General features: G+C 58.3%; 1 protein-coding gene and 1 pseudogene across 3 annotated transcripts in view; both read left to right on the plus strand.

Moving 5' to 3' along the window:
* Positions 1-18,757, plus strand: part of POLR1A (RNA polymerase I subunit A) — a 60,130-nt gene extending 41,373 nt beyond the window's left edge. For all 3 annotated transcript variants that reach the window (XM_032469475.1, XM_032469477.1, XM_032469478.1), the window contains 13 exons: positions 1,556-1,721; positions 2,592-2,813; positions 3,652-3,866; positions 5,903-6,070; positions 6,974-7,109; positions 7,564-7,721; positions 12,162-12,288; positions 13,626-13,736; positions 14,255-14,557; positions 15,310-15,510; positions 16,727-16,844; positions 17,246-17,410; positions 17,756-18,757. In XM_032469475.1, the coding sequence (XP_032325366.1) occupies positions 1,556-1,721; positions 2,592-2,813; positions 3,652-3,866; positions 5,903-6,070; positions 6,974-7,109; positions 7,564-7,721; positions 12,162-12,288; positions 13,626-13,736; positions 14,255-14,557; positions 15,310-15,510; positions 16,727-16,844; positions 17,246-17,410; positions 17,756-17,856 (2,191 nt within the window). In that variant the 3' untranslated portion in view covers positions 17,857-18,757. The remainder of the gene's footprint in view (positions 1-1,555; positions 1,722-2,591; positions 2,814-3,651; positions 3,867-5,902; positions 6,071-6,973; positions 7,110-7,563; positions 7,722-12,161; positions 12,289-13,625; positions 13,737-14,254; positions 14,558-15,309; positions 15,511-16,726; positions 16,845-17,245; positions 17,411-17,755) is intronic.
* Positions 18,758-21,534: 2,777 nt separating this feature from the next.
* Positions 21,535-22,006, plus strand: LOC102513981 (annotated as a pseudogene).
* The last annotated feature ends 523 nt before the right edge of the window (positions 22,007-22,529 follow it).

Below are 22,529 nucleotides of genomic sequence, written 5' to 3' on the forward strand. Positions count from 1 at the left end.
CCAGCTTTGTCCTTTCCCCGCTTCTGAGCTCCAGACTCGCCTCCCTTGTTTCAGTCCCTTCCCCTGACCTCCCAAGGCTGCACGTGTAGCCCATGGGGTGGGGTGGAGACACACCTGGAGGCCAGTCGGTGGGGAGCCCAGCTGCACAGGTTGGGGGCACGTGCTCCATGCACTTGGATGAGCAGATTCCAGGGCCAGATCTTCCCGTGAACAGGGGTTGCACCCCATTCTCTTAAAACATTCAAGACTCACGTAGTGTAGAAAACGCTAGGAAACAAATGACCAAATAAGTCTGGGGGTGGGGCATCCACGGATGGGGCGGGCATCTCCGAGGCCATTTTAATGCAGAGCAGGGAGGAGGAGGGGGGTGACAAGGATCCTGGCTGGAACAGCAGCCCCCCAGGAGCAGCAGCCGTTGGGGCAAAGGGCACAAGCGTTTGTGGGACCCACCAGCTGGTGGAGGCTCACGGCAGAGCGGGCGAGTGCAGCGCTGCAGACTGGAGGAGCTGGAGGGGGCTGGTGCGGCCGTGGCAGATGCCCAGGCTGCAGGTCAGAGGGCTGCCTCCCAAGGGTGGCGATGGAAAGGGAGACACCGATGTGGCGAAGACACGGGGCAGCTGGCGGAAACGAGTTAAGAGGCAGGAAGCGTCGGGCCCAGCCGACTTTTTGGGCCCGAGTGGCAGCAGAGTGGGCAGAACACAGGACAGCGCTGCAGAGGGGACAGAGAAGCGTGGCTGGGGTGAGGGGGCAGCAGCAGATATGCAAGTGGACATGTTCCAGAGACGGGCCTGAAGCTCAGGAGTGGCCTGGGGGTGCAGCCTTTGGGCCGGTGCCAGTGCTGAGAGCTGCAGCCCGTGACCGACACCTCAGGGTCTGCAGCACAGGGGCTGTGGGTGTGTGGCCCTGCCTGGCCCGGTCCTGGGCGGGGTGCCAAGAAGGCAGTGGTGACCAACACTGAGCCCTCTCCTTGGAGCTCAGGAACAGTGGCTCCTCGGAAACCCCCTCTTAAGGTGGCGGGAGGAGAAACCAAAGCAGAGTGACCCCAGAGGTGAGCTAAGGGGCCAGCACCAGGGCAGCAGAGGGAGAGGAGGCAGCTAACCACTGGGATCACCAAGGAAAAAGGGCATCGGGTTAGGGATGTCACATCAGCAGTTAGTTTCCAGTGCGCCTTTGTCCCTGACAGCCTCTGGACTGATGGCATTGGAGAAGCATTGGGTGAGACAGCCCCTCTGCTCTGCCCACCTTGTAGATCCAAGGACACTGGTCCCTGGGGAGCTCTGCCGTGCTGGAGAGCGAAAGGGCCGGCAGTAGTCCCAGCAGCTGGGGCCGGTGATGGGAGTCGACCTGGGACAGCCAACCTCTCCAGGCACATGGCTTCAGCCCCTGGCCCGCAGGTGCTGTAGCTCAGAGCCAGGGCATCGGAGCCAGCCTGTCCTGGAGGCTTGCTTGGCTGCAGAACAGCAGTCCCCCTTTCTGCCCTCCACTGGCCCCCATCAGAGGCTGCCCTGGGAGGTGGCGGGCCCAGCGGGCGCTGAGCCGCTGGTTTCTGTAACAGGTGTATCATCAAGCACCTGGAGGGGCTGGTCGTCCAGTATGACCTGACGGTCCGTGACAGCGACGGCAGCGTGGTGCAGTTCCTGTACGGGGAGGACGGCCTGGACATCCCCAAGACGCAGTTCCTGCAGCCCAGGCAGTTCCCCTTCCTCGCCAGCAACTATGAGGTAGTGTTGCTCTGAGCGCCCGGGGGTGGCGGGGCCAGGGCTGTGTGCTGGGCCTCCCACCCTGCGCTTTGCCACTCGGTCAGACCAGCCACTGAAAACTCGAGCAGGAAGAGTTTAAGAGCGCCAGGGCCTTGGAACACCTGACGTTTTCAGAGCCCCTCTGGGTACTTCCATCAGACTTCTGTGAGATGGCAGAGAGTCACGTGGACCTCCAAAACGACAGCACCACGTGGGGGCGTTTGTTGTGTGCTGGGCCCTAAGCCGGAGCGCACTGTGGATGCTCTCTGCCCTCATCCTCACTATAGCCTGGGGAGGCAGGGCCTCCTCTGCCCATTCTACAGCTGAGGCCACTGAGCATGAGCTTAAGTGACTAGCTGGTGAGTGGCAGGGCTCGTGTGTGCACCCGGGCCCTCTGACACACAAGCTCGTGATTTTCATACCATCCCTTCGTGCTGCAAGAGTGATCATCATGGCTGACTGAGCAGTCACCCCGTTTTGCAGAGTGGGAAGCTGAAGCTGAACTGGCCTGTCTAAGGTCATGCAGCAGGTGGTTGAGTTGCAGGTGGAGCTCTGGGGCTGGCTCCTTTCCATCCTGGCTCCTGTCCCCTCCTTTCTTCCCAGAAACTCCCATGTTCCGGAGGGACTCCAGCTGTGTCGGTCTCTCCCCATGACCTCAGCTCCTGAGACCGCCAGCTCCCAAGTCTGGTCTGCCCAGAGTGAGGGCCCTGGTTAGCACTGGGTGCTCGACCCCACCCGCAAGGGGCATCACGAAGGCCCCACACAGGCCACCTCAGTCCTCTGAAGTTGTGTGACATGTCCCTTGTATCCCACCCTCACCTCTTCGTTCTTGGGTGTGGTTGGTTTGCTTAGGTGATAATGAAATCGAAGCATCTCCGTGAAGTTTTGTCCAGAGCAGATCCCCAGAAAGCCCTCCGCCACTTCAGAGCCATCAAAAAATGGCAAAGCAAGCATTCCAACAGCCTGCTGCGAAAGGGCGCCTTCCTGAATTATTCCCAGAAAATTCAGGCAGCTGTGAAAGCTTTGAACCTCGAGGGTGCAAACCAGAATGGCCGCAGCCCCGAGACTCACCAGGTGATCCTGGGGGGACGGTGGGGGGTCAGTCAGGGCTGGCGGGGATGGGGGAGCACTTCCACAATGGAAGGGACAGTAATGAAATCTGGCTTCATTCACTGCCAGTCAGGAAACAGATGGCCCTCAAACAGGAATTTAAGGAGGGGAACCCTTACAAAGGTGTGGGCAGGGTTTCAGGAAACTGACTGGGGTTCTCCACCGCCCACCCCGACTGGACATCAAGGAACGGGGAGTGGTCACCACCACGGACCGAGGCCACCTGACAGGAGCCCTCAGGAGAGAGGCTGGGGCTACTCAGAGGCTCCTTAGAGAGGCTGGGGGATGAGTGCCCAGCCTCACTCTCCTCCCGCTTCCCTTTCTGCTTCTGGGACCTCCCATCAGCCAGACACAGCTGGGAGCCTGGAGGCAGAGGAAGCAGCTCTGGGGCATCGAGTGTGTGAAGGCCTGAGTGGGGGACAAACAGGAATCCAGCCAGTCACCTGGCTCCTGGTGACTGTGTCCTGCTTGGCCCGGGACAGCCCCGGGTTTGTGTCTCATCCCAGAATTATTATTAATAGTGCCCTGTTTCACTCTACAAGAATCTCAGCCTGGACAGTACCTTACTGGCCAGAACGGATTGCTCATAGAGTCATGATCAAGCAGTGAGCCTTGGGATGGATTCGGCTTCACCTTTTTTAGATATTGAGACGGTTCTCGAGTTGCAGCCAGGTTTCTGTCTCTTTCCCCCACTCGTTTGGAGCCAGAGCCTTTGCCCCTCCTTGTGCTGTGCTGGGTGTCCAGGAAGAGAAGCCCATTCCTGGTGTCCTCCAGTGCAGCTGAGGCCTGCTCTCCGTTTCAGATGTTGAGGATGTGGAGCGAGTTAGATGAGCAAAGCCGAAGGAAATACCAAAAGAAGGCAGCTCCTTGTCCTGACCCCAGTCTCTCCGTCTGGCGCCCAGACATCTACTTCGCGTCAGTGTCAGAAACCTTTGAAAAGAAGGTGGATGACTACAGTCACGAGTGGGCAGCTCAAGCAGAGAAGAGTTACGAGAAGTCAGAGCTCTCTCTCGACAGGTAATGACGTTGATTTGTCGCACAGCCTGTGCAGGGGAAGGATCTGCTTCTCAGGCCCGACCGTACCCACACCGGCCGCCTCCTGGGTTCAAGGCTCCAGCCAGAGGGAGGGAAGTGAAACAGAGGGTCCCTTGCAGACACTGAGGGCTCCAGGACAGATGACAGCAGGTAGGCAGGGATGCACCCCCCTCATCTGGGCCAACACAGAGAGGAGTGCACTGCTGGACAGAGGCTCCCACAAAGGACCTCTCCCTTGAGTTTGGTGTGATGGGTGTGGTTAAGTGACAGTCAGGGAATCTAGTCACCATTCAGTGCTGCCAACTCGGTGACCTGGGGCAAGTCATTCCCTGCCCATGAAACTGTGTTTCAGCCTCTCATTAAGGGTTGGATGTGATTATTCCAGCAATCCTTTGAGCTTTGGGTTTCAAAGCCTCGAGGAAGAAGGACCACTTGGAGCCCTCTACTTGGACTTGTTTACAAAAAAGTAAAACAGGAAAAAGTCGTGTGGTCTAGGCAGGTGGGCAGCCAGGTGTAGACCAGCACTGAGCCTCGACTGCTTAGAACATCAAAAGTGCCCCCGAGGAATGCCCACCGGGCGTTGGTCTCAGAGCGGTTGTCAGGGGATCCTGCCCGTTCAGCTCGCTCAGCCTGGCCTGCAGCACCGAAGACGGAGGCCATGTGCTGAAGCCTGGCTGTTTGTCCTGCACCTGGGGAAACCCAGCGGGGTGCGTGGAGAGGCTGAGGTCCGGGGAGTGGGGCTGCGGGGAAAGATGAGCCAAGACAAACACTTGGGTGGAGGGCCCCGAGGGGAGCAACAGGGCTCTCTTTTCACTCTTTAATGTGGTTTCTCCCCCCAGGCCTCAGAGATTTGCAGAGTAAATCATGCCTAGCTTGTGACCTAGCTGCCAACAGGGCTTTCCCTGAAAAGAGCAAGGCCCTGATCCCGCCCCCCACCCAGCCCCCTTCACCTGCCTCCCTGCAGCTCAGGTTACTGCTGTTTACTATTATTAATTTTTAATGGAGGTACTGGGGATTGAACTCAGGACCTTGTGCACGCTAAGCTTGTGCTCTGCCACTGAGCTCTACCCTCCCCACCACCATTCCCCTTCAGAAGGACCATGCTGGCCCTCCCTCCAGCTGTGGGAGAGCATAGCCCCAGGGAGTATCACTTGGGCTCAGAGGGCCAAGACGGTGGGTCTGCCTCAGTGGCTCTTTTGCAGGGGACTTGTTTGCAGGCAGCAGTCTCTGGGTGCAACTCCAAAGTTCTGGAAGTATTTAAAGATTTTTCCTATCGGGAATGCTAACACAGAGCCCAACCTCACTGGTTTGAAGTAATGGGGAGAAGAGACACATCAGGTTAGCAAAAGGCCTGACTTTTCTTGAGAAGAACTTGCACAGCAGTTTTATTACGTTTTTCTGCGTTCACACATTACGTCGTGTAGTCTCCATTTGTTGAGCCCCCTCCTTGTCCCGGGCGCTGGGGTAATGCAGGGTTCTGTGGCTGCTCTAAAAGGGCTGGCTTTCACGGGAAGAACAGTTTGCAAATTACAGAATTGTGGCGCTCGGGTACTTCCACCATGGCCTGCAGCCATTTGCGCTAACTGAGAGAATTAGCACTCGGTTTCTACTCCCCCCACCCCCGAATCTCTGTAATTGCTTTGTGAACCTCTTCCTGTTTTGCGTAGAGAGAGGTTTAAGCCCTCTCCAAGCTGTCACAGCTAATGGGGAAAAATGAATTAACAAAAGCAAATATGAATGGTAAGCTCAGAAGTTCCATTGACATTCTCAGGGGAAACGTAAACTGTCCGAGCCCGGACAGCTAGAGCTGCAGCCACCCAGCTGGGCTCTGTGCTGCGTGATTTCGGGTCGCTGGCAGGAATTTAAGGATGATAAGGACCATGTGCCTAGAAAAACAAGCCCAGAAAGAGGGAGAGGTAACAGGTCCATGCACCTGGCTTATGGGTGGCGTCGGCAGCTCCTGAAAGGCAGGTGGTGTCTGTGCCCCTGACCCCTGCTGTCCCCTGCCCCATCTCCAGGTTGAGGACCCTCCTGCAGCTGAAATGGCAGCGCTCGCTGTGCGACCCGGGTGAGGCCGTGGGCCTGCTGGCCGCCCAGAGCATTGGGGAGCCCTCCACACAGATGACCCTGAACACCTTCCACTTTGCCGGCAGAGGCGAGATGAACGTCACCCTGGGCATTCCAAGGTGCGGGGCTGCGAGCGTGCACAGGGTGGGGTCTGTCGTAGCCCACTCCTGGGGAAGGAGTTTAATTAGAGAGAGGGGGTGTGTGTGTGTTTGAGAGAGAGTGAGAGAGGGTCTCATCAAAGTAGGGATCAGGGTTGGAATTTCCAGAGCCCGACTGGTTTCTGTGGCTAGATCCACGCCCCACGCCTCTTAGAGTCTCCATCTCTCTCTCTGCCAACTCCTGTATCCAAGTCACCTGGGATGCTTGTGAACCTGCACACTTCTAGGGTCAGGCCATGGTTGCCCAACTCCTGCGGCACCATTCACCTAGAACAGGACCCACAGTGGCCCTGGCCCTTCAGGTAAAAGCACGCACCCTGCAGGTCCATGGCTGCTGGACGAGAGGAAAGAACAGGGGTCAGACTCACCTGTGTGGCTCTGCCACTTTCTAGCAGAGTGGCCTCGGGGTCATCGGCTTCCTCAACCTCAGGGTCTGGGAAGGAGGAGGGCAGGGCCCGCTTGCATCCAGCCCGCGCGGGCTGACTGGGCTCGCGGCCGAGGCCCGCGGCAGGGTCCCTGCGCTGAATGGGAGGCTGCAGGTGCCCGTTCCCTCCGTGCATCTCTCGTTCTTTGGGTAAGCTCTCAGCGTTCCCGCGCTGCATTTGAGGCATGGGTGATAGGAAGCAGGAATGACACAGCCTGACCTTGAGGAGCACATCCTCCTGTGGGGGAAAGTGACAGCAGAGTCCCTTGCTGTCACTCACGGGGCCAGAGCTGAGACTGCCTGATCCGGCATACTTCCCTGCGAGATCCCAGGGTCTCTCTCTCAGATCCCAGAACTGTGGCATCTTCATGAGAAAGGCCTCATGCAAAGAGAGAATCCAGGTGCCTCTTACGATCAGATGTGTCCTCGTTCTGGGACAGGTTGAGGGAGATTCTCATGGTGGCCAGCGCCAACATCAAGACGCCCATGATGAGCGTGCCTGTGCTCAACACCAAGAAAGCACTGAAGAAAGTGAAAAGCCTGAAGAAGCAGCTCACCAGGGTGTGCCTCGGGGAGGTAACTGTCCCCCGGGGGCCCAGCTGCAGGCATTCCCTGCGTCCTCCCGTCCTCCCTTCCGGGAAGAGCAGTCTTCAGTAGCTGCTCAGACCTTGGGCTCAGACTCCACCAACGAGAGGGAGGCTTTCTCTGCCAGGGGCTGAGCAGGGATGGATCAGGAAGCTTTGAAAGTAATTGGCATTCTTCTGTGCCTTAAAAACAAAGACACTTCCTGGGTTAGCTTACCAGCCCCACGGGTGCCTCTGCCTGCCCCTCAGCCTCAGGCCATTCTCTGGAGGTGTGACCTACAGGCTGGGGGTCCCAACCAGCAGAGCTCACTGGAGTTTCTTTGGGGTTTCGGCCTTTGGTTCCCCAGCCCCTGTCCCCCCAGATCCTTGGGTTTCCCATAACCCGCTTGTAATGCTCAGTCCCAAGCATCGGGCGAGTTGGGTTTTGTCTGTCTCTCTGGCTCTAGGTGTTGGAGAAGATTGATGTCCAGGAGTCTTTCTCTATGGGGGAGAAACAGAGCAAGTTCCGGGTGTACCAGCTGCGTTTCCAGTTCCTGCCTCACGTGTATTACCAGCAGGAGAAGTGCCTGAGACCCGAGGACATCCTGCACTTCATGGAAACAAGGTCGGGACTCAGGCCATGTTTGTTGTTTCATTCTTATTGACCTGGAGGGCTCCTGGTCACAGGACTCCCGGAGATGGGGCACATCTGCCCAAAGGAGTCCTTCAAGGGAAGTGTTTAGGGAAACCCTGCAGCTGAATCTGGAGAGCTCACCCCTAATCTGGCTTGTGGGTGTGACTGCATCAACTGCATACCCCTCCCTGCACCCTGTTCTGCTGGTTGATGAGTCCTGTCTACTCGGGTTTGCAGGCTTCAGGAGGTGGAGGTCCGTGTACCATAAAGAGGATGGAGCCCTGTCGCAGTGATGCTCTGTGATGTCAGACCCGCACGTGGTCTGGGGTCCGTTTTTGACATGTGTTCCCTGATACTTTTATATTTTGCTGGGAATGAGCAGTGGACTGACTGATGGATGCTGCCTGTAAACGCCAGTTCTATAACTGGGGCCACCTCCAGCTTCCCACAGAGAAATTCTGGTTCCCTGCTGGTAGGGAAAATGAACTTCCACTTTTTCAAGTTCAGGTTGCTGTTAGACATCAGAAAACACAGGCCCAATGCTGAGCGTCCAGGAGTTGGGGGTGGGGGTCACACGGGGGCTGGGGCGAGCCCAGAAGCATCAGCAAATCACGTCTGACTTGCCAGCTGACCCTGGGTGCGGAGCGCAGACCAGTGGCTGTGGGGCCGGCAGGTAATAGGGCCGGTGAGGCAGGTTGGAGCCCCTGGCAGGCTGGGAGGTGTGACACCTGTCTCGAGGGGGCAGGAGTATGGGCCGGGGTGGCCAGATCTTCTGATTCAAAAAAAAGAAGAAAGCTCCCTCTCTTTTTTTCTGCCTTTGGTTGTTTGATTACTTGCTTTTGCTTTTTATAAATAAGTCTTCTCTAATTTTTAAGCATCAGCAATTAATTCATATCTCTTTGAAAGACTGGCAAGGCCCAGGTAGATCCCGTATGTCGGTAGGATTTGGCCACGGACCACTAACCACTGCCTCTAGTCTGGACCAGCCCTTGGGTCTTCCGGAGCTGCTCTGAAGTAGCTGATGGGAGAGTCGAGGCAGAACATCCACTGTCCTCAGTCATCCCGCAAACCTCTACTGAGTGATGGCCACCTACAGTCCAGTCATGGCGGGGCTGGGAGGGGCAGCGTGGCCCGGAGGGAGGGACGGTTCTGCCACGGGCCCTCTAAGCAGGTGGCATTTAGAATGGCGGCTATTACGGTCGGTGAGCTCAGCCCGTTGGACGAGGGTGGGCAGGTGGAGCTGGCTGGGCCACAGGGAGCACCTGCACTGCCTGCCCCTCGCCTGCGTGGAGGAGGCTCATTTTGCCAGGCGGCTCTCGTGGTGCTGGGCCACCTCTCAGGAGACCCGCCTGGGCCCCAGCCTGCCGGCTCCTTAATTAACCGGGAGGAGCGTAACTCCCAGCGTGCCTCGTGTCTGTGCTCGCCAGGCAGGCGGCCCTTTTCTGAGAAACGGGGATCAGGATCACGGGGCCCCTTGGGAATTTTCGAGAGCAGGCGGAGTGGGACGACCTGCCCCACTTCTCTCCATCTTAGGTTCAGGCCTGCCACGCAGGTAGGTCGGCCTGAGGCGCGCGCCAGGCGGTGCTTGGAGTCCTTTTATTTACGTTATCCTGGAGAATTGAAAACCCATCGCTTTAAAACAGTTTCTTCTCCGAGAGCCCTGGCTTCTTCCCAGTGGCGAAATACTTACTCAGCTCCTACTTTGTCTTTTGCTTGTGCACTTGAAAAGCTGTGATAAACATAGCCGTGTGCATGTGCCCTTGGAGGAGCTACTCTGTGACCTTGGCAGAGTGGGCTGGAGACGGGGCGGGAGGTGAAGTGGGTGTGGCTGGGCGACCTTTGCCAGGGCTGGGCAGCGAAGCAGCCACGCAGGCCCCTTACAGACCCTGGCGGGGGGTGTGCCCTCAGAAGAGGGACCCTCCCCCCAAGAAGCTGCTGCTTTTTCCTTTCTCCCTTCTCTTCCCCCTTCTGCTCCTCCCTCCCACCTCCTGTTCTCTGTCTTCCCCTTCTCCCTCTCTTTCTTCCCTTCTTTCAACCCAGCTGTGGGATCATGAGACTATTTTGACGTAGACTGGAGGGGAAAAAAAAAAAGACACAGAAGCGTGTCCCTAGCTGAAGACATAAGCTGTGAAGGTCCCCTGGCTCTCAGCACTGGCCCTCACCCCTTTGGCTATTGGTGTGAACTACCTGGAAGGTGGGCCGGGGCGGGGAGGCGGAAAGAGCACCCCTCCGGCAGTGGGGGTGTGAGTTCCGGGCGGCCGCGTTGGCAGTCTGCCGGCAGAGCTCCTGTGAGTCTGACTGCAAACCGCAGGTGGTGGAGCGGTTGGCAGGCACTTTGGGAAACAGCCCAGGGTCATGTTCCCTGTTGGTAATTATGTGGGAGGGAGGTTTCTCTGCAGCTACCCCTCCGGTTCCCTCTCAGTTGCCACCTTGTGACAAACAGCACCACCTTCACACAGCAGTCACTGTGGGCCCCCGGTTCCCTGGCTCTGGGCAGAATCGCAGAAGGGCAGCCTCCTCGCACCCCCAGGAGAGCCCTGGCGCACTGGTAGCAGGCCTGCCACTTACCAGCCAGGGGCTTATTCTCCTTCCTCACCTTCTGCCATGGTCTGCACCAGTCCTGTTCACCAGAAGAGGCAGGCAGGGTGGGAAGGATGCCCACCTGGGAGATGAAGATAGGTCTCTTAGGGGTCACACCTGCACTGAGAGCCAGCAGTGGGGGGGCGGGTGCAGCACTGGCAGGTCGAGGGGAGGCTTGGGGAGTGGCTGGCAGAGCACGTGGCTTGAGCAAAAGCCCAAAGGATGCACGGGGGTGGGTGGAAGCAGGTGGATATTTGGGGCTGAGGCCAGTTGTGAGGGGCCTGAAACGCTGCGGGGAAGAGCCTCAGAGGGGTGATAGCCCCTCAGGGGACAGGCCCAGGAGCTGGGTGAGCCAGAGCGGCAGCCGCACAGCAGGGGAGGCGAGGAGCAGCTGTGCGCGGCGGCGGACCGAGCTCCGCACCCCGTCTGGCTCGTCTCCTCCCCTCCAGTCTGCGCCGCGGGCTGGGCCGTGCGGCGGGAGTGGCCCCACTGTACAGACGGGGTCCTCGTCTGTCTCTGTCTCTGGATGAGACCTGCACCAGAGCCTGTCCTTTCAGGAGCATCCCTTCTGCCCCCTCTTCCCAGTTGGACTCTGGCTTTCTAAGGACAAGCCGGGCTTCCCCCGACCTGGCCCCCTCATCCCTGTCCCCAGTGCCTGGTGGCCAGGCTCCTGCCTGGATTGGTGGGTGAGGACCTTTTTTTCTGTCAAGGGCAGAAACTTCAGCAAAAACATCTACAACTTTAAAAAGTAAAAACAAACAAAAAAAAAAAGTAGTGGGGCGGGAAAGGAGCAGTCTTTGATTTTTAATGAACAAAACAGTAAACATGTGACTTGCCTGCTTCTCCAGTTAAGGCTCTAAGTGCCTGTCTTTTCATCCTTGCTTTGCCCCCTGGGGCTGGCACGTGGAGGGCACATCATAGGTGCTGAGGGAACAGAGAGTGGCTGGCTGGGCGGAGGAGGGACCGGTACTTCATGTGATTAAAAGCAGTTCATCTTGGTGTGCTGTTAGGGCTTGGTGAGGAAGACAGGCAAGCGGAGGTTATATGAAGAAAGGAGCAGGGGGCCAGGGGCCAGGGTAAGGCCCAGAGGGAGCGAAAACTAGCTAACCCAGGAGCAGGGGGCCAGGGGCCAGGAAAGACCACCCCCCACCCCCCAGGCCCTTTCTCAGGTCGGTCCTTTTACATTGGTTTGGTTCTAACCTGTCGACATGATTTTCTGCCACAAAGTAAGTTATCACTGCCCTGGAGATTCTGATGAGCTCTTGCACATCTTAGTTCCCTAAGAACTGGCGAGGCTCCCACACCGAGGGGACAGCAGTCAGAGGACAGGAGTCGGCAGGCCCGAGCAGTGCCGCCTCCTGGAGGTGCGTGGTGTGGCAGACAGCAGGCAGGGGGCGTTCCCCGTCCCGGCTGGGCTCCCTCACCGCCTGCAAGTTCTGTCACCCTCGTTGGACAGCCACCATGCAGGCCCTGTGACAGGTATCGGACGGACGTGGGGTTGTCTCTGATCCCGAGAGCAAGATCACATGATACATGTTAATACAAAGCTTAGGAGACCATCTGGGCTGATCGAGGCCACGCCCCTGCGAGTGGCAGGGCACCTGCTGAGTCCAGGCCCACCGGGAATGGAGTAGTGAGTGCTCTTCCTGATGTGCCATGTGGCATTCAGAAACAGCAGGAGGGAAAAGAGCGAGCTGGCTGCAGAGGCCGGGTCTCCGTCTCACGTGTAAAGTCCCCAGCATCACCTCAGACGGGTGCAAGGTCCTTGGACAGAGCTTCTTACCCCCACGGTGAGGGGAGAGTGGAGGTGCTGGTGCTGAACGGGGCTGCATGGCTTTCTTCTCATTTTAGATTCTTTAAAATTTTGATGGAATCCATCAGAAAGAAGAATAATAAGGCGTCAGCTTTCAGAAGCGTAAACACGCGGAGAGCTACCCAGCGGGATCTAGACGACGCTGGGGAGTTGGACAGGAGTCGGGTGAGCGTGTCCCCGGGGCCCCACGGGGAGGGTCCGAGGCTGGGAAGTGCAGAGGGTGGCGACTCACCGCGTCTGCCCCCTGGGAAGGCTCTGTGACTGTCCTCCTCAAGCCCCATCCTGGTGTTGGCCCATCTGTTTGCTTAGCGTTTATTGCTGTTCTGAGAGAGCCAAGAAGCAACGTTTCCTTCTTGGGTGTGGTGGGCCATGCACGGGAGGCTGCCAGGCAGCACGGTCATCTGGGCCTTGGGTGAGGGCCCAGGTAACCCATCTGTCTGCTCTCAAGAACCCTTCATTAAGTGATGTTTTTATCCTGAGGATAGACTCAAAGCAATGGTCCCCATTAGGCTTTTGGAAGTTCTTTTTCTGGTTTCATTTGCTCGGTTTGTGGTCTACCTAGGCCAGATGAACTGAGGCCCACAGAGTACTGGGCAGGGACCAGAGAGGCATTTTGAAGTAGGGAGATTGAGCTACAGCGACGAAAAAGGAAGGAGCCTGGGAAAAGACATTGGATGCCAGGGAGTCTAGGAATGGTCATACCTCATCTGCCAGGAGACCCGAGGCCGGGTGGGGCAGGTCCCTGGGTGTCGTCTGACCAGCTGCTGGAGGGGCTGTGCCCTGCTGGGGCAGGGCTGCGACCAAGACTGGTCCTGCCCCTGCTTGGCTCGGTGACCTCAGCTGTCACCTCCTCTCTCTCTCTGGGCCTCATCCCTAAATGAGGGATGGGTCTCTTCATCCGTAAAATGACTTCCTGGCCTAGACAGAGAGAACGCCAGGTCTCCTTCCCCAGGGTCCGCCAGGTGGCTAACTCAAGCGCGGGTGGACTTGGAATATCTTTGAAAGGCTGCCCAGTCTTGATTCTTAAATCTCCGAGAAGGAGACTATAAGAAACTAGGAGCCGAGATCAGGAGGAAGGTATAAATATTTGGGTTTTAAAATACCAAGACAACCCTTTCTCTTCATCTCCACCCAGAATAAAAATATTTGGATCAATATTATCACCATCTTCTTTCAATGCCTTGGAAAGCCTTGGCACTTTTTTTTTTTAATGCAAGATTTTGCAAGTGGTGCATGTAAAGATTTAGCCTGGAGAGAAGGAGGCATGGAATGCAGAGGTGGGGGTGCTGGTGGAGGGAGGGTGGCAGGTCGCAGAGGGATAGTTGGGAAGGTGGTAGGTGGCTGTGTGCTGGGTGGGTGGGTAGACGGGCAGGCGGGTGGCTGGATGGGTGAGTGTGGAGAGCAGGCGATGGTTGGGAGGAGAGGCTGGCGGGTGGATAGATGGACTCACCAAGCACTGGGTATTAGAGCTCATCTTCTGCCTCCTTGTCCCCAAACCACAGGGAGAGCAGGATGGGGGTGAGGAGGAGGAGGGACACATTGTGGACGCCGAAGCTGAGGAGGGAGACGCGGATGCCTCGGACGCCAAACGCAAGGAGAAGCAAGAGGAGGAGGTAGGGGACTGTGGCTGAGGTGAAGGGGCTGTGGTCCCAGCCCGTCTCCACCACGCCTGAGGGGTCACCCCCCGCACCTAAGGCCACACCTTTGCAACATGCTGGAACCCATCAGGAACCCGCCACTCAATGGAGAAGGTGGTATTCACAGGGCAGCGAGTGAGCCAGGGCCAGCCCCGGCCTGCCACTTTGTTCTGGCCATCCTTGCATTTGAATCAGATTTGAGGACCCAGAGGCCTTTGGCAGGGAGAGGAAGTCAGCTGCCTTCTGTTTTTACCATGAAAATGTGATACCTCCCTCCCCTCCCACCTACCAGTCCTCTGCTGTCCCGACTGCTGCAGGACAGAGGGCAGTGCGGAGGGGCTGAGGGGGTGCACAGGGGAGAGCTGGAGCGGGGCTGGGCCCCGGGGAGGGGGCACCGGGACCAAGGGGCCTGCGGAGCAGGTGGCCCCTTCAGGCCAAGTCCAGACAGATGGCGGGGGCCCACGTGACCCAGCCTGCACGCCATCCCCCACCAGGTGGATTACGAGAGCGAGGAGGAAGAGGACAAGGAGGACGAGGACGAGGAGGACGTGCAGGAGGAAGGGAACGTCCGCAGGGAAGGCGGTCCCCAGGCCCCGGAGCAGGAGGAGGAGGAGGGGGCCTCGGGCCCTGAGGAGGACTCGCTGCCTGCTGCCCGCCCGGCGCATCCCCGGAGGCCCCCCCGCAGCCGGGAGCCCCAGGGAGCCGAGGCGGTGGAGCGGCGGGTGCGGGCCGTGCGCGAGTGCCACCCGTTCCTGCAGGACTACCAGTACGACACCGAGAACAGCCTGTGGTGCCAGGTCTGTGCCCGGGGTGGCTGTCGAGGGCCTGGTAGGGCGGGTCGCAAAGAGTTCTGTGGCATCCACAGGCCCTCCACCCCAGATCATGGACCCGCACACTTGACTTTCAAACCCCTCGCAGACCAGGTCCCTCTGACTGTCAAGAACAGCGTGCATGGGTCTGAACCGCCGGGCCTGTGGGTACTTCTACGTGTGTCGCCTCCCTGGGCCCAGTGCAGCGCGGGTATGACCGTCCATCCAGGCTGTCAGGCAGCAGGGACACGTCATTCCTTACACCATCCTCACTCCTGGTCACCAGCTGCGAGGCCGCATCGCTCACGGAACGGCTCGGTGGTTTCCAGGCCTAGACGTCTGCACACAGACCGGTTTTTCTGTCCTTTCCTTTGATCCAGTTCGGTGGTTCCCAAATGGCAGTGTAGATAGGAGTCATTGACCAAGATGACACACACCGAACGACCTGTATTATGCTTTGTGGTGACCGAAAGGACATCAGGGGTGATGCTGAGTGAGCTAGATTTTCACCGTTTTCTTGCTGACATCTGTGAAAACGTTGCTCCCGTCTTCAATCCCAGTGGCCGAAGGTGGCTGCTCTGTGGTCATTAAGCCACCGAGGTTCACATGCCAGAGGCACCAGCCCGCTCACCCCAGCAGGACCTCTGCCTGCGGCCAAGGTGTTTCCTAAGGGGCCTCTGGAGAAATCTCCCCGGGCAGGGAGCGGCCATCCCCCCGCCCAGCTGTCCCTCCTCTTGCAGGTGACAGTGCAGCTTCCTCTCATGAAGGTCAACTTTGACATGAGCTCCCTGGTAGTGTCCTTGGCTCAGGACGCCGTCATCTACGCAACCAAGGGCATCACGAGATGCCTCCTGAATGAAACCACCAACAGCAAGAACGAGAAGGAGCTTGTCTTGAACACAGAGGGCATCAACCTGCAGGAGCTGTTCAAGTACGCCGAGGTGCGTGGCCCTCCGCGGCGTCTGCTGGCCGGTCCAGGTCCCCAGGTGCCTCAGGCTCGGGCCGCTCTACCTCAGCCTTTCCTGGGCCGTTCGCACTTCCAGCCCAGTGTCCCCAAGCCAAGTTCGCATTCCCTGGCCCACCTCCTGGGATCCCCGATGCACGAGAGCCCGGTTAAGGCTTGCAGTGCAGAAACCTGCTTCACTTTACCAAACCCAGAGTTTCCTCAATTAATTTGAGTATAGTTTCTTTTTCTTGAAGTGAAAATCTTCCCGGAGTAGATTTATAAGAAATAGTTTGCTGAGTTGCTGGCCTGGGAGCTGCTCACTTTGTCCGGTAAAGGAGGCCCTGGGCACAGAGGTGGCCCAGACCCGGCCCCCAACACCCGAGGCTGGCGGGGGCCTGTGCACTCCTACCCCAGCTGTGGCTCCGCACTGTCCTTTCCACTGCGCTCTCGACTGCCTCCTCCTTCTGAGATGCTCTCAGGCCCTGGGCACGAGTTGCCCCCAGACTTCTGAGGAGCTGGGACCCCTCCAGCCCACTCTGCCCTTGTCTGCACAGAGCCGGCAAGGCCCTCCTGCCCGAGAGCCTTTCACCAAGTGCTCCCCCAGAGGACAGAGCAGGAAGGCCTCGTCTCCTGAGAGGCAGCCACTGACGGGGCGAGCTCTGTGTCACACGCTCGTGGGATTCGTTTAAACAAGGCCAGGCAGGCTGTCTCCACTGTCTCCTGTGGGGTGACCTGCCATAGCACAGAGCCGCCGTGGGCCCCCAAGACGGCTGAACTGGAGCCTCAGGCCTCTGACGAGGCCTGTCTCGCCCCTGTGGAACTGGCCTGTCTCTGCTCCGCTCTCCCAGGCAAGGCACTTCTCTCTGCAGGGGAATTTTCCTCACCTGCCAAGGGAGACCTCCATCGCAGGAAACAGGTCTTTCCAGTAATACACAAACAAACCCCTTTCTTCCTGTTGACTCTAAAGCAGGTACCAAGTCATCTCCCGTCTCCGGTGATGACGAGACAGATCCCAGGTCCCGGCCAGCGTGCTGTTGGCAGCTTTGCCCACACTGTTCCCTTTTGCTCATCCTGGGCCACCTGGCGACCACTCTGTCCTCAGCTGTGCTCGATGGCCAGACCAAGAGCGAGCACAGCCCAGGGATGGGACACGCCTGCGGGAGGGGGCACAAGGCCAGGCCCTCCAAACCCACCCCTCCCGCCTCCCCCAGGTGCTGGATTTGCGCCGCCTCTATTCCAACGACATCCACGCGATGGCCAGCACGTACGGCATCGAGGCCGCACTGCGGGTGATCGAGAAGGAGATCAAGGACGTGTTCGCCGTGTACGGTGAGAGCTACGGGCAGCGCTCCAGAGGCCCAGGGGTGTTGGGCCAGCTCCTCCGGCAGCGGCAGTGCAGGCGCAGTGAGCTTTGCGTCTGTAGGGGACCATGGCTTGGGGGGAGCTTCTGCTTCCGCCCGCTGCCTGCAAGGTTCCAGTTCCCAAGTGCAGGCAATGCTGTGAGGTTCTCACGCCCTGCAAGGCTGCTCCCTGCACTGCGGGATGGCAGCAGAGGGCAAGATGTAGTCACGGTGACCAGGGAGGGAGGGCTGCCCAGCCGAGGTCAGGGGTGCGAGAGCCGGGAGGGGAGCCCTGGGGTCTGACAAGCCCATGCGCTGACCTGTCGGGGGGGCTGCTCCAGCCGACCCCTCGTCCCTGCTTAACCCTTCCTGCTGTCTCCCGTGTGACAGGCATCGCTGTCGACCCCCGCCACCTCTCCCTGGTCGCTGACTACATGTGCTTCGAGGGTGTTTACAAGCCACTGAATCGCTTTGGGATCCGGTCGAACTCGTCCCCTTTGCAGCAGATGACGTTTGAAACCAGCTTCCAGTTTCTGAAGCAGGCCACCATGATGGGTCAGTCGTGGGCAGGTGCCCTCTCCTGAATCTGCTTGGGCGCCTTTCCACATGCTCTGCATGCGGGGGAGATCTTGGACTCTCACTGCCCGGAGCAGCTGGGGAGGGCAGGCAGCAGGCGGGAGAGCTGCCTCTGCCTTTGGAAGGAAAGTGGGAGGGTCTTCCTCTCTTTGAAACGGAGAAGCAGTGGTGCCTCCTTCCCATCAGACTCCGAGCCTCAGGACCACTCCTCGTGGCCTCGGAGACACCCCATCCGCCCAGCCTCAGTGTTGAGCTCCCCCACCCGCAATATCATGCCCAGTTTCTGCCTCAGCCACCTAACAGGCGCCCTTGTGTCTCTCCCAGGATCCCATGACGAGCTGAGGTCCCCGTCAGCCTGCCTCGTGGTTGGGAAAGTCGTCAAGGGCGGGACGGGCCTGTTCGAGCTCAAGCAGCCCCTGAGATAGTGGCCCCTGCGCGCCGTGCACCTGGCCAGCCCGTCACCTGAGAGAACCCGGAGGCGGGAGAGACCAGAATCCCGGGCAGTCCCTGGCAAGGGTGCGGAGCACAGCGGTGACCCTGGGGTCCGAGAAGCAGCTGGACCAGCCTCGCTTGGGAAGTGGCTATGTTGCTCGTCCTCGCCTGTCCAGCTCAGGATGTCAACAGGGGTCACCAGGCCCCCAACCAAGTCCCTTGAGTCCCTCTGAGGTGGCCGGACCTCCCCCTGGGCTGCAGTGAGCCTCGGAGGTGACATCCATGGTCCCTCCAGGGTAGGGAGGTGAGGTCTCTTTGCTGTGAGCAGCCGGTGACTACAGGCAGGACTCCTGGGGATCACGACAAGCAGGAGCGGCACTGCCCGACAGCCCACCCCTCCTGGCTGCACCAGTCCCTGGGGTCGGAGGTCCCAAGGAGTCTCCGCCCAAGGCCCTTTCTCTGGACCAAGCAAAGGTGGCAGAGACCCCTCCTCACCCACCCTCTGTGCCTGGGCCAGAGTCCTGGCTCTGCTGGCACGTGACTATGTGTCCTTCTAGAGCAGATCGGCCCCGAGTCAGGGCCCCAGCAGCTCACCTCGGCACGTAAGCCCCGAGCCACCAGCCGGGCTGCGCTGTTGGCACGAGTTGCCTGGCTCTGCTCGCAGCCCAGCTTTGAGGCCTGAGTCCCTCTCTGCAGGCTCTGCCCTGTCCGGGGTGGTCCGGCCTCCCCTGACCTCTGGCACCAGCAGCCAGGGGCCCCAGCGTGAAGAGAAAAGTCAGAGGACCTGTACCGAGGCTTTGTAAAATCAGAGGCTGTTTCTATTTTTGTCTAATGTTATTCCAGCTCAGGCTGTGTAATAAACGTCACTGGAGCTAGCTGTTGGGAGGAAAAAAATTCGAAAGACTTGGGACTTTTTGGTTTTGCTCTTGGTTCGTGGTTTCTACATTTGTGATTTGAGGGCCCAGGACTGGAACTTCTCAGGACAGTCGTGTCTCAAGTTCCTGTTTTTTTGGCAGAGGACATGGTGGGAGAGCTCAGCCCTGGCAGCCTCCCCCTCTGACTCTAGCCTGCTCCCACGGTGGCCTCCTTCCGCAGCCAGCTTCTGGCCCTGAGGCCAGGAGAGCCGAAGCCCGCGGGAAGGAGGTGTGTGTGTCTGGGCTGGGAAGGGCGGCCTCACCTGGGGAGAGTGAGCACGCTGTTCTCTCTGACAGGTGGTGGGGCCAGCCTGGGCAGCCTGTGCCCGTGCTGGGGGAAACCTGACAGAAACAGGGTTCACCGGGCTTAGGTACAGAGGGCTGTGGACAGCTTCTCAGGGGCGCAGGGAGAAGGGTCAGGATGGACCCCTGCACCCCACGTTATGATGTGTGTTCTCGGATTTAAAGGGACAGTTCACTACCTGATGATTTCCACGCATGCTAGAGTGGTGGGAGAGGATCCTCAGAGGAGGTCACAAGGTACCTGTTAGAAAATGAGCACGTGGTTCTCCGGCCCCAGGGCTCGGCGTCAGCACAGGAGTCCCGTGCCGGGCCCTCTGCGGTTCCCCAAGCCTAGTGCGGCTTTCTCTCTCCTGCCTCCCCTGCACAGGGCTCGGTCACAAGCTCCAAAATCGCCGCAGTCCAAAATGCTGACATTTCTACACCATGTGTAGACCTGGTGGGGGCCTGGTGACCCTTGTTTACATCCTGAGCTGGGGACAGGCAAGGACAAGCAAGCCCACCTTTTGCCGAGGACCACTTAGAACAGAGTTTCTCAACTCTGCGCGTTGGAGCCACCAGTATAAAGCCAGTATGAAGACTGGAGCCTGTATCAAGACTGATTCCAGCACCCGTGTCCCAGAGAGTCTGATTAAATGGGCCTGGGATGTAGCCTGGGCATCAGAAGCACCCTAGCAGAGTAACGCGAGCAGGGTTGAGAACCACCAATTTAGAACAGGCGCGAAATTGTGCCAAGTCACAGCCACCGTCCTTTCCTGCTGGTGTGATGGCTTCTCAGCAAGTGGGTCGTGAACATCAGGTCTGATTCCTGCCCCCCAAAAGCAGGGGTGCAAGTATGTGATAAAGCCACAACAGGTGTCTGCGAGGATGGAGCGGGGTTCAGAGGGCGCCTTGATCAGCTCTCCCTGGGGCTGCAGCCGAGAAAGGTGGGGGTGTTCTGGCCAGGAAGCGGGAAGCTCGCAGCTGCCTCCCAGCCCAGCGCTTGAGGGGAACAGCTTGTTCAGCTTGCAAGTGCTATCAACAGGGTGCCTGCAGGCGCCAGAGGAGGGGACAGCACCAGCGAGTGCTTCTAGAAGCAGCTCTGAAAAGTTTCCATTTAAAAAGCCCAGCTTGGAGCGAGGACTGGGCCTCAGGTCATTGAAGCAGCACCTCTCCTGCCATGAGAGGTCAAGTGAGGAGCTCAGCTCTGCAGGGTTCACAGCTCTGGCTTGTTCACGGGCCCAGGGAAAGGCCAGGACCTGGTCCCAGGGGACAGGGCTGAGCACCTCGCTTACCTGGGCTGGGCTTGGGTGTCATTGGAGCTGCTCAGACCTTGAGCAAGTTTAGAAATGGAGTCTGGGCTCAGGGGCCTGGAAGGCACCTTCCAAGCAAAAAATCCTAACCGTGCCCCTCCTTCCCTCGTCCTGCACCCAGCCGGCCTGGACGCCCACTGCACCAGGCCCCGAGGTGCAGGAACCACACAGGCCCTGCCCGCACTGATCTCCCAGTCTAGTGCCCCAAACAGACAAGCCAACAGGAAATTCAGCCCATCGTGAAATGGCCAAAGGCTGAGGAACCTGTCAGGCGGCATGTGAGCCTGTAACCCTCCCCCCACCCACTGCCACCCACCACTCCAGGTAGGGCCTGCCCAGCTGGCTGTCAGGGCTTTGGGGAGAGGGCAGGGTGGGGAGGAGAGTGAAAGGCACTTGTACGCTCAGAGGCCAGAAGGGAGGGAAATAAGAAAGAACCAGAAGTCTGGTCATCACAGTCGTCCCCAGGCTCCCACCCCAGCTCCTCCACCTCCCTCCCCGAACACAGCAGAGGCCACCCTGGCTCCAGCCTCTAGGCCTTTCTTTGCAAGTGGCGGTCAGCCCTGCTCAGAGGTCTGGCGGCCCCGCTGGCTGCTGCTTTCTGGACCGGCGGCTCAGCACAGTCATCTCGGGGAGCCCAGCCAGCCCCGGGGCCATGGCCTCGCATGTGACAGGCTCAGACACCACAGGCCTCGGCTCTCCTTCCCTGACCCGTGGTTCTGGCCTGGACACACGGACTTGAAGTCCTGGGACATTCAACCCGTCAAGCCTCAAGAATGTGGTTGAGCCGCGTGGCTGTGTTTGAGGCAAGAAACTGTGAAATCAGACCCCTCTTGGATCTCGGGTCCTCAGCTGATGGTTACTTGGCCTCCTGGCCTCAGTTTCTTTATCTATAAAATGATGATTAAATAATTGTTCATAAAAGCACATGCAGCTATAAATGTTCACCTGTATACCAAGTGGTTCTCAGTGAGGTGGGGCTGATTTGCCCCGTGGACCCTCAGCAATGTCATCTCGAGTCCTCACAATTGGCGGCAGGGGCGGGGGTGTTACTGCCATCCAGTGGATAGAGGCCAGAGACGCAGCTCCACATCCCACAACATGAGGACAGCCCCTGTGATAACGAATTATCCACACACACCCGCTTCCTGCTGGCTGGCAGCGCGGCGGCCAGACCATGCCTGGAGTTACTGTAAAAGACGTGATCCAGCGGGAGTTTGTCAGAGCTCTGGCAGCTTCCTCAGAAAGTCGGGGAAGCTGAAAGGTCCTGAATGGGGGGACGCTGCCAAGCTGGCCACGCCTGAGGAGCCTGCTCCCTGTGATGAGAACCGGCTCTAGGCACGAGCTGCTCCCACAGCCTGGCACCTGTATCTCCGGGGTGGCACTGGGGGCGGCTCCCGGACCCAGATTTGTGGGGGGCATCAGCATGCAGACACTTCAGCACAGCCTCCAAAAGCATGGCCTGCCAGGTCCTCCAAGCCCTGGAGGGGCTGAAAATGGTGGAAAAGGGCCAAGATGGATGGGGGCTGCAAACTGACACATCCAGGACGCAGAGATTTGGACAGAATCGCTGGACAGGTGGCAGCTGCCAACAAGAAACGTTACATGAAATGATGCTGGGTTAATAAATTGCCTCATTCACTAAAAAAAAAAAAAAAAAAATCAGGCTCCAAATGTCAGTGACGCCAAAGTTAAGAAACCCTGCCACGTTCACGTGTGTGTGGGGGTTAACACTGTTCTTTTACAAATGGAACCATTTCCATTTTAGCCACTCTGATGGGTAAGCCGTAGCATCTCAGTGTCACTTTAATTTGTAAGTCCCTATTAATAATTCTGAGCATCTTTTCATAAGTTTATTGGTTCGTTTGATTTGCATTTACGAGAATTATCTACTTTAAAGAATTCTAATTTCTTACAGATATAGGTGTTTGTCATCTGCATTCAATACTTCCTCCCACCCCCAAATTAAATGCATGAGATGATACTGGCCAAGAATTCAGGGCAGAACCCGCACTGCGTTGAAGGAGATTAGCTGCTGGCCACACATGGCCATGCTCACCCCTAGAACCTCATTAGGGCAGCCAGGCATCTTCTGAGATACAGAGGTTGATTGAGAACGCAAATCCCCTCTCATGAGGGACTTACAAGAAGGTTACACCCATG

This window comes from Camelus ferus, chromosome 28, assembly GCF_009834535.1.
Source record: "Camelus ferus isolate YT-003-E chromosome 28, BCGSAC_Cfer_1.0, whole genome shotgun sequence".
Classification (NCBI taxonomy): domain Eukaryota; kingdom Metazoa; phylum Chordata; class Mammalia; order Artiodactyla; family Camelidae; genus Camelus; species Camelus ferus.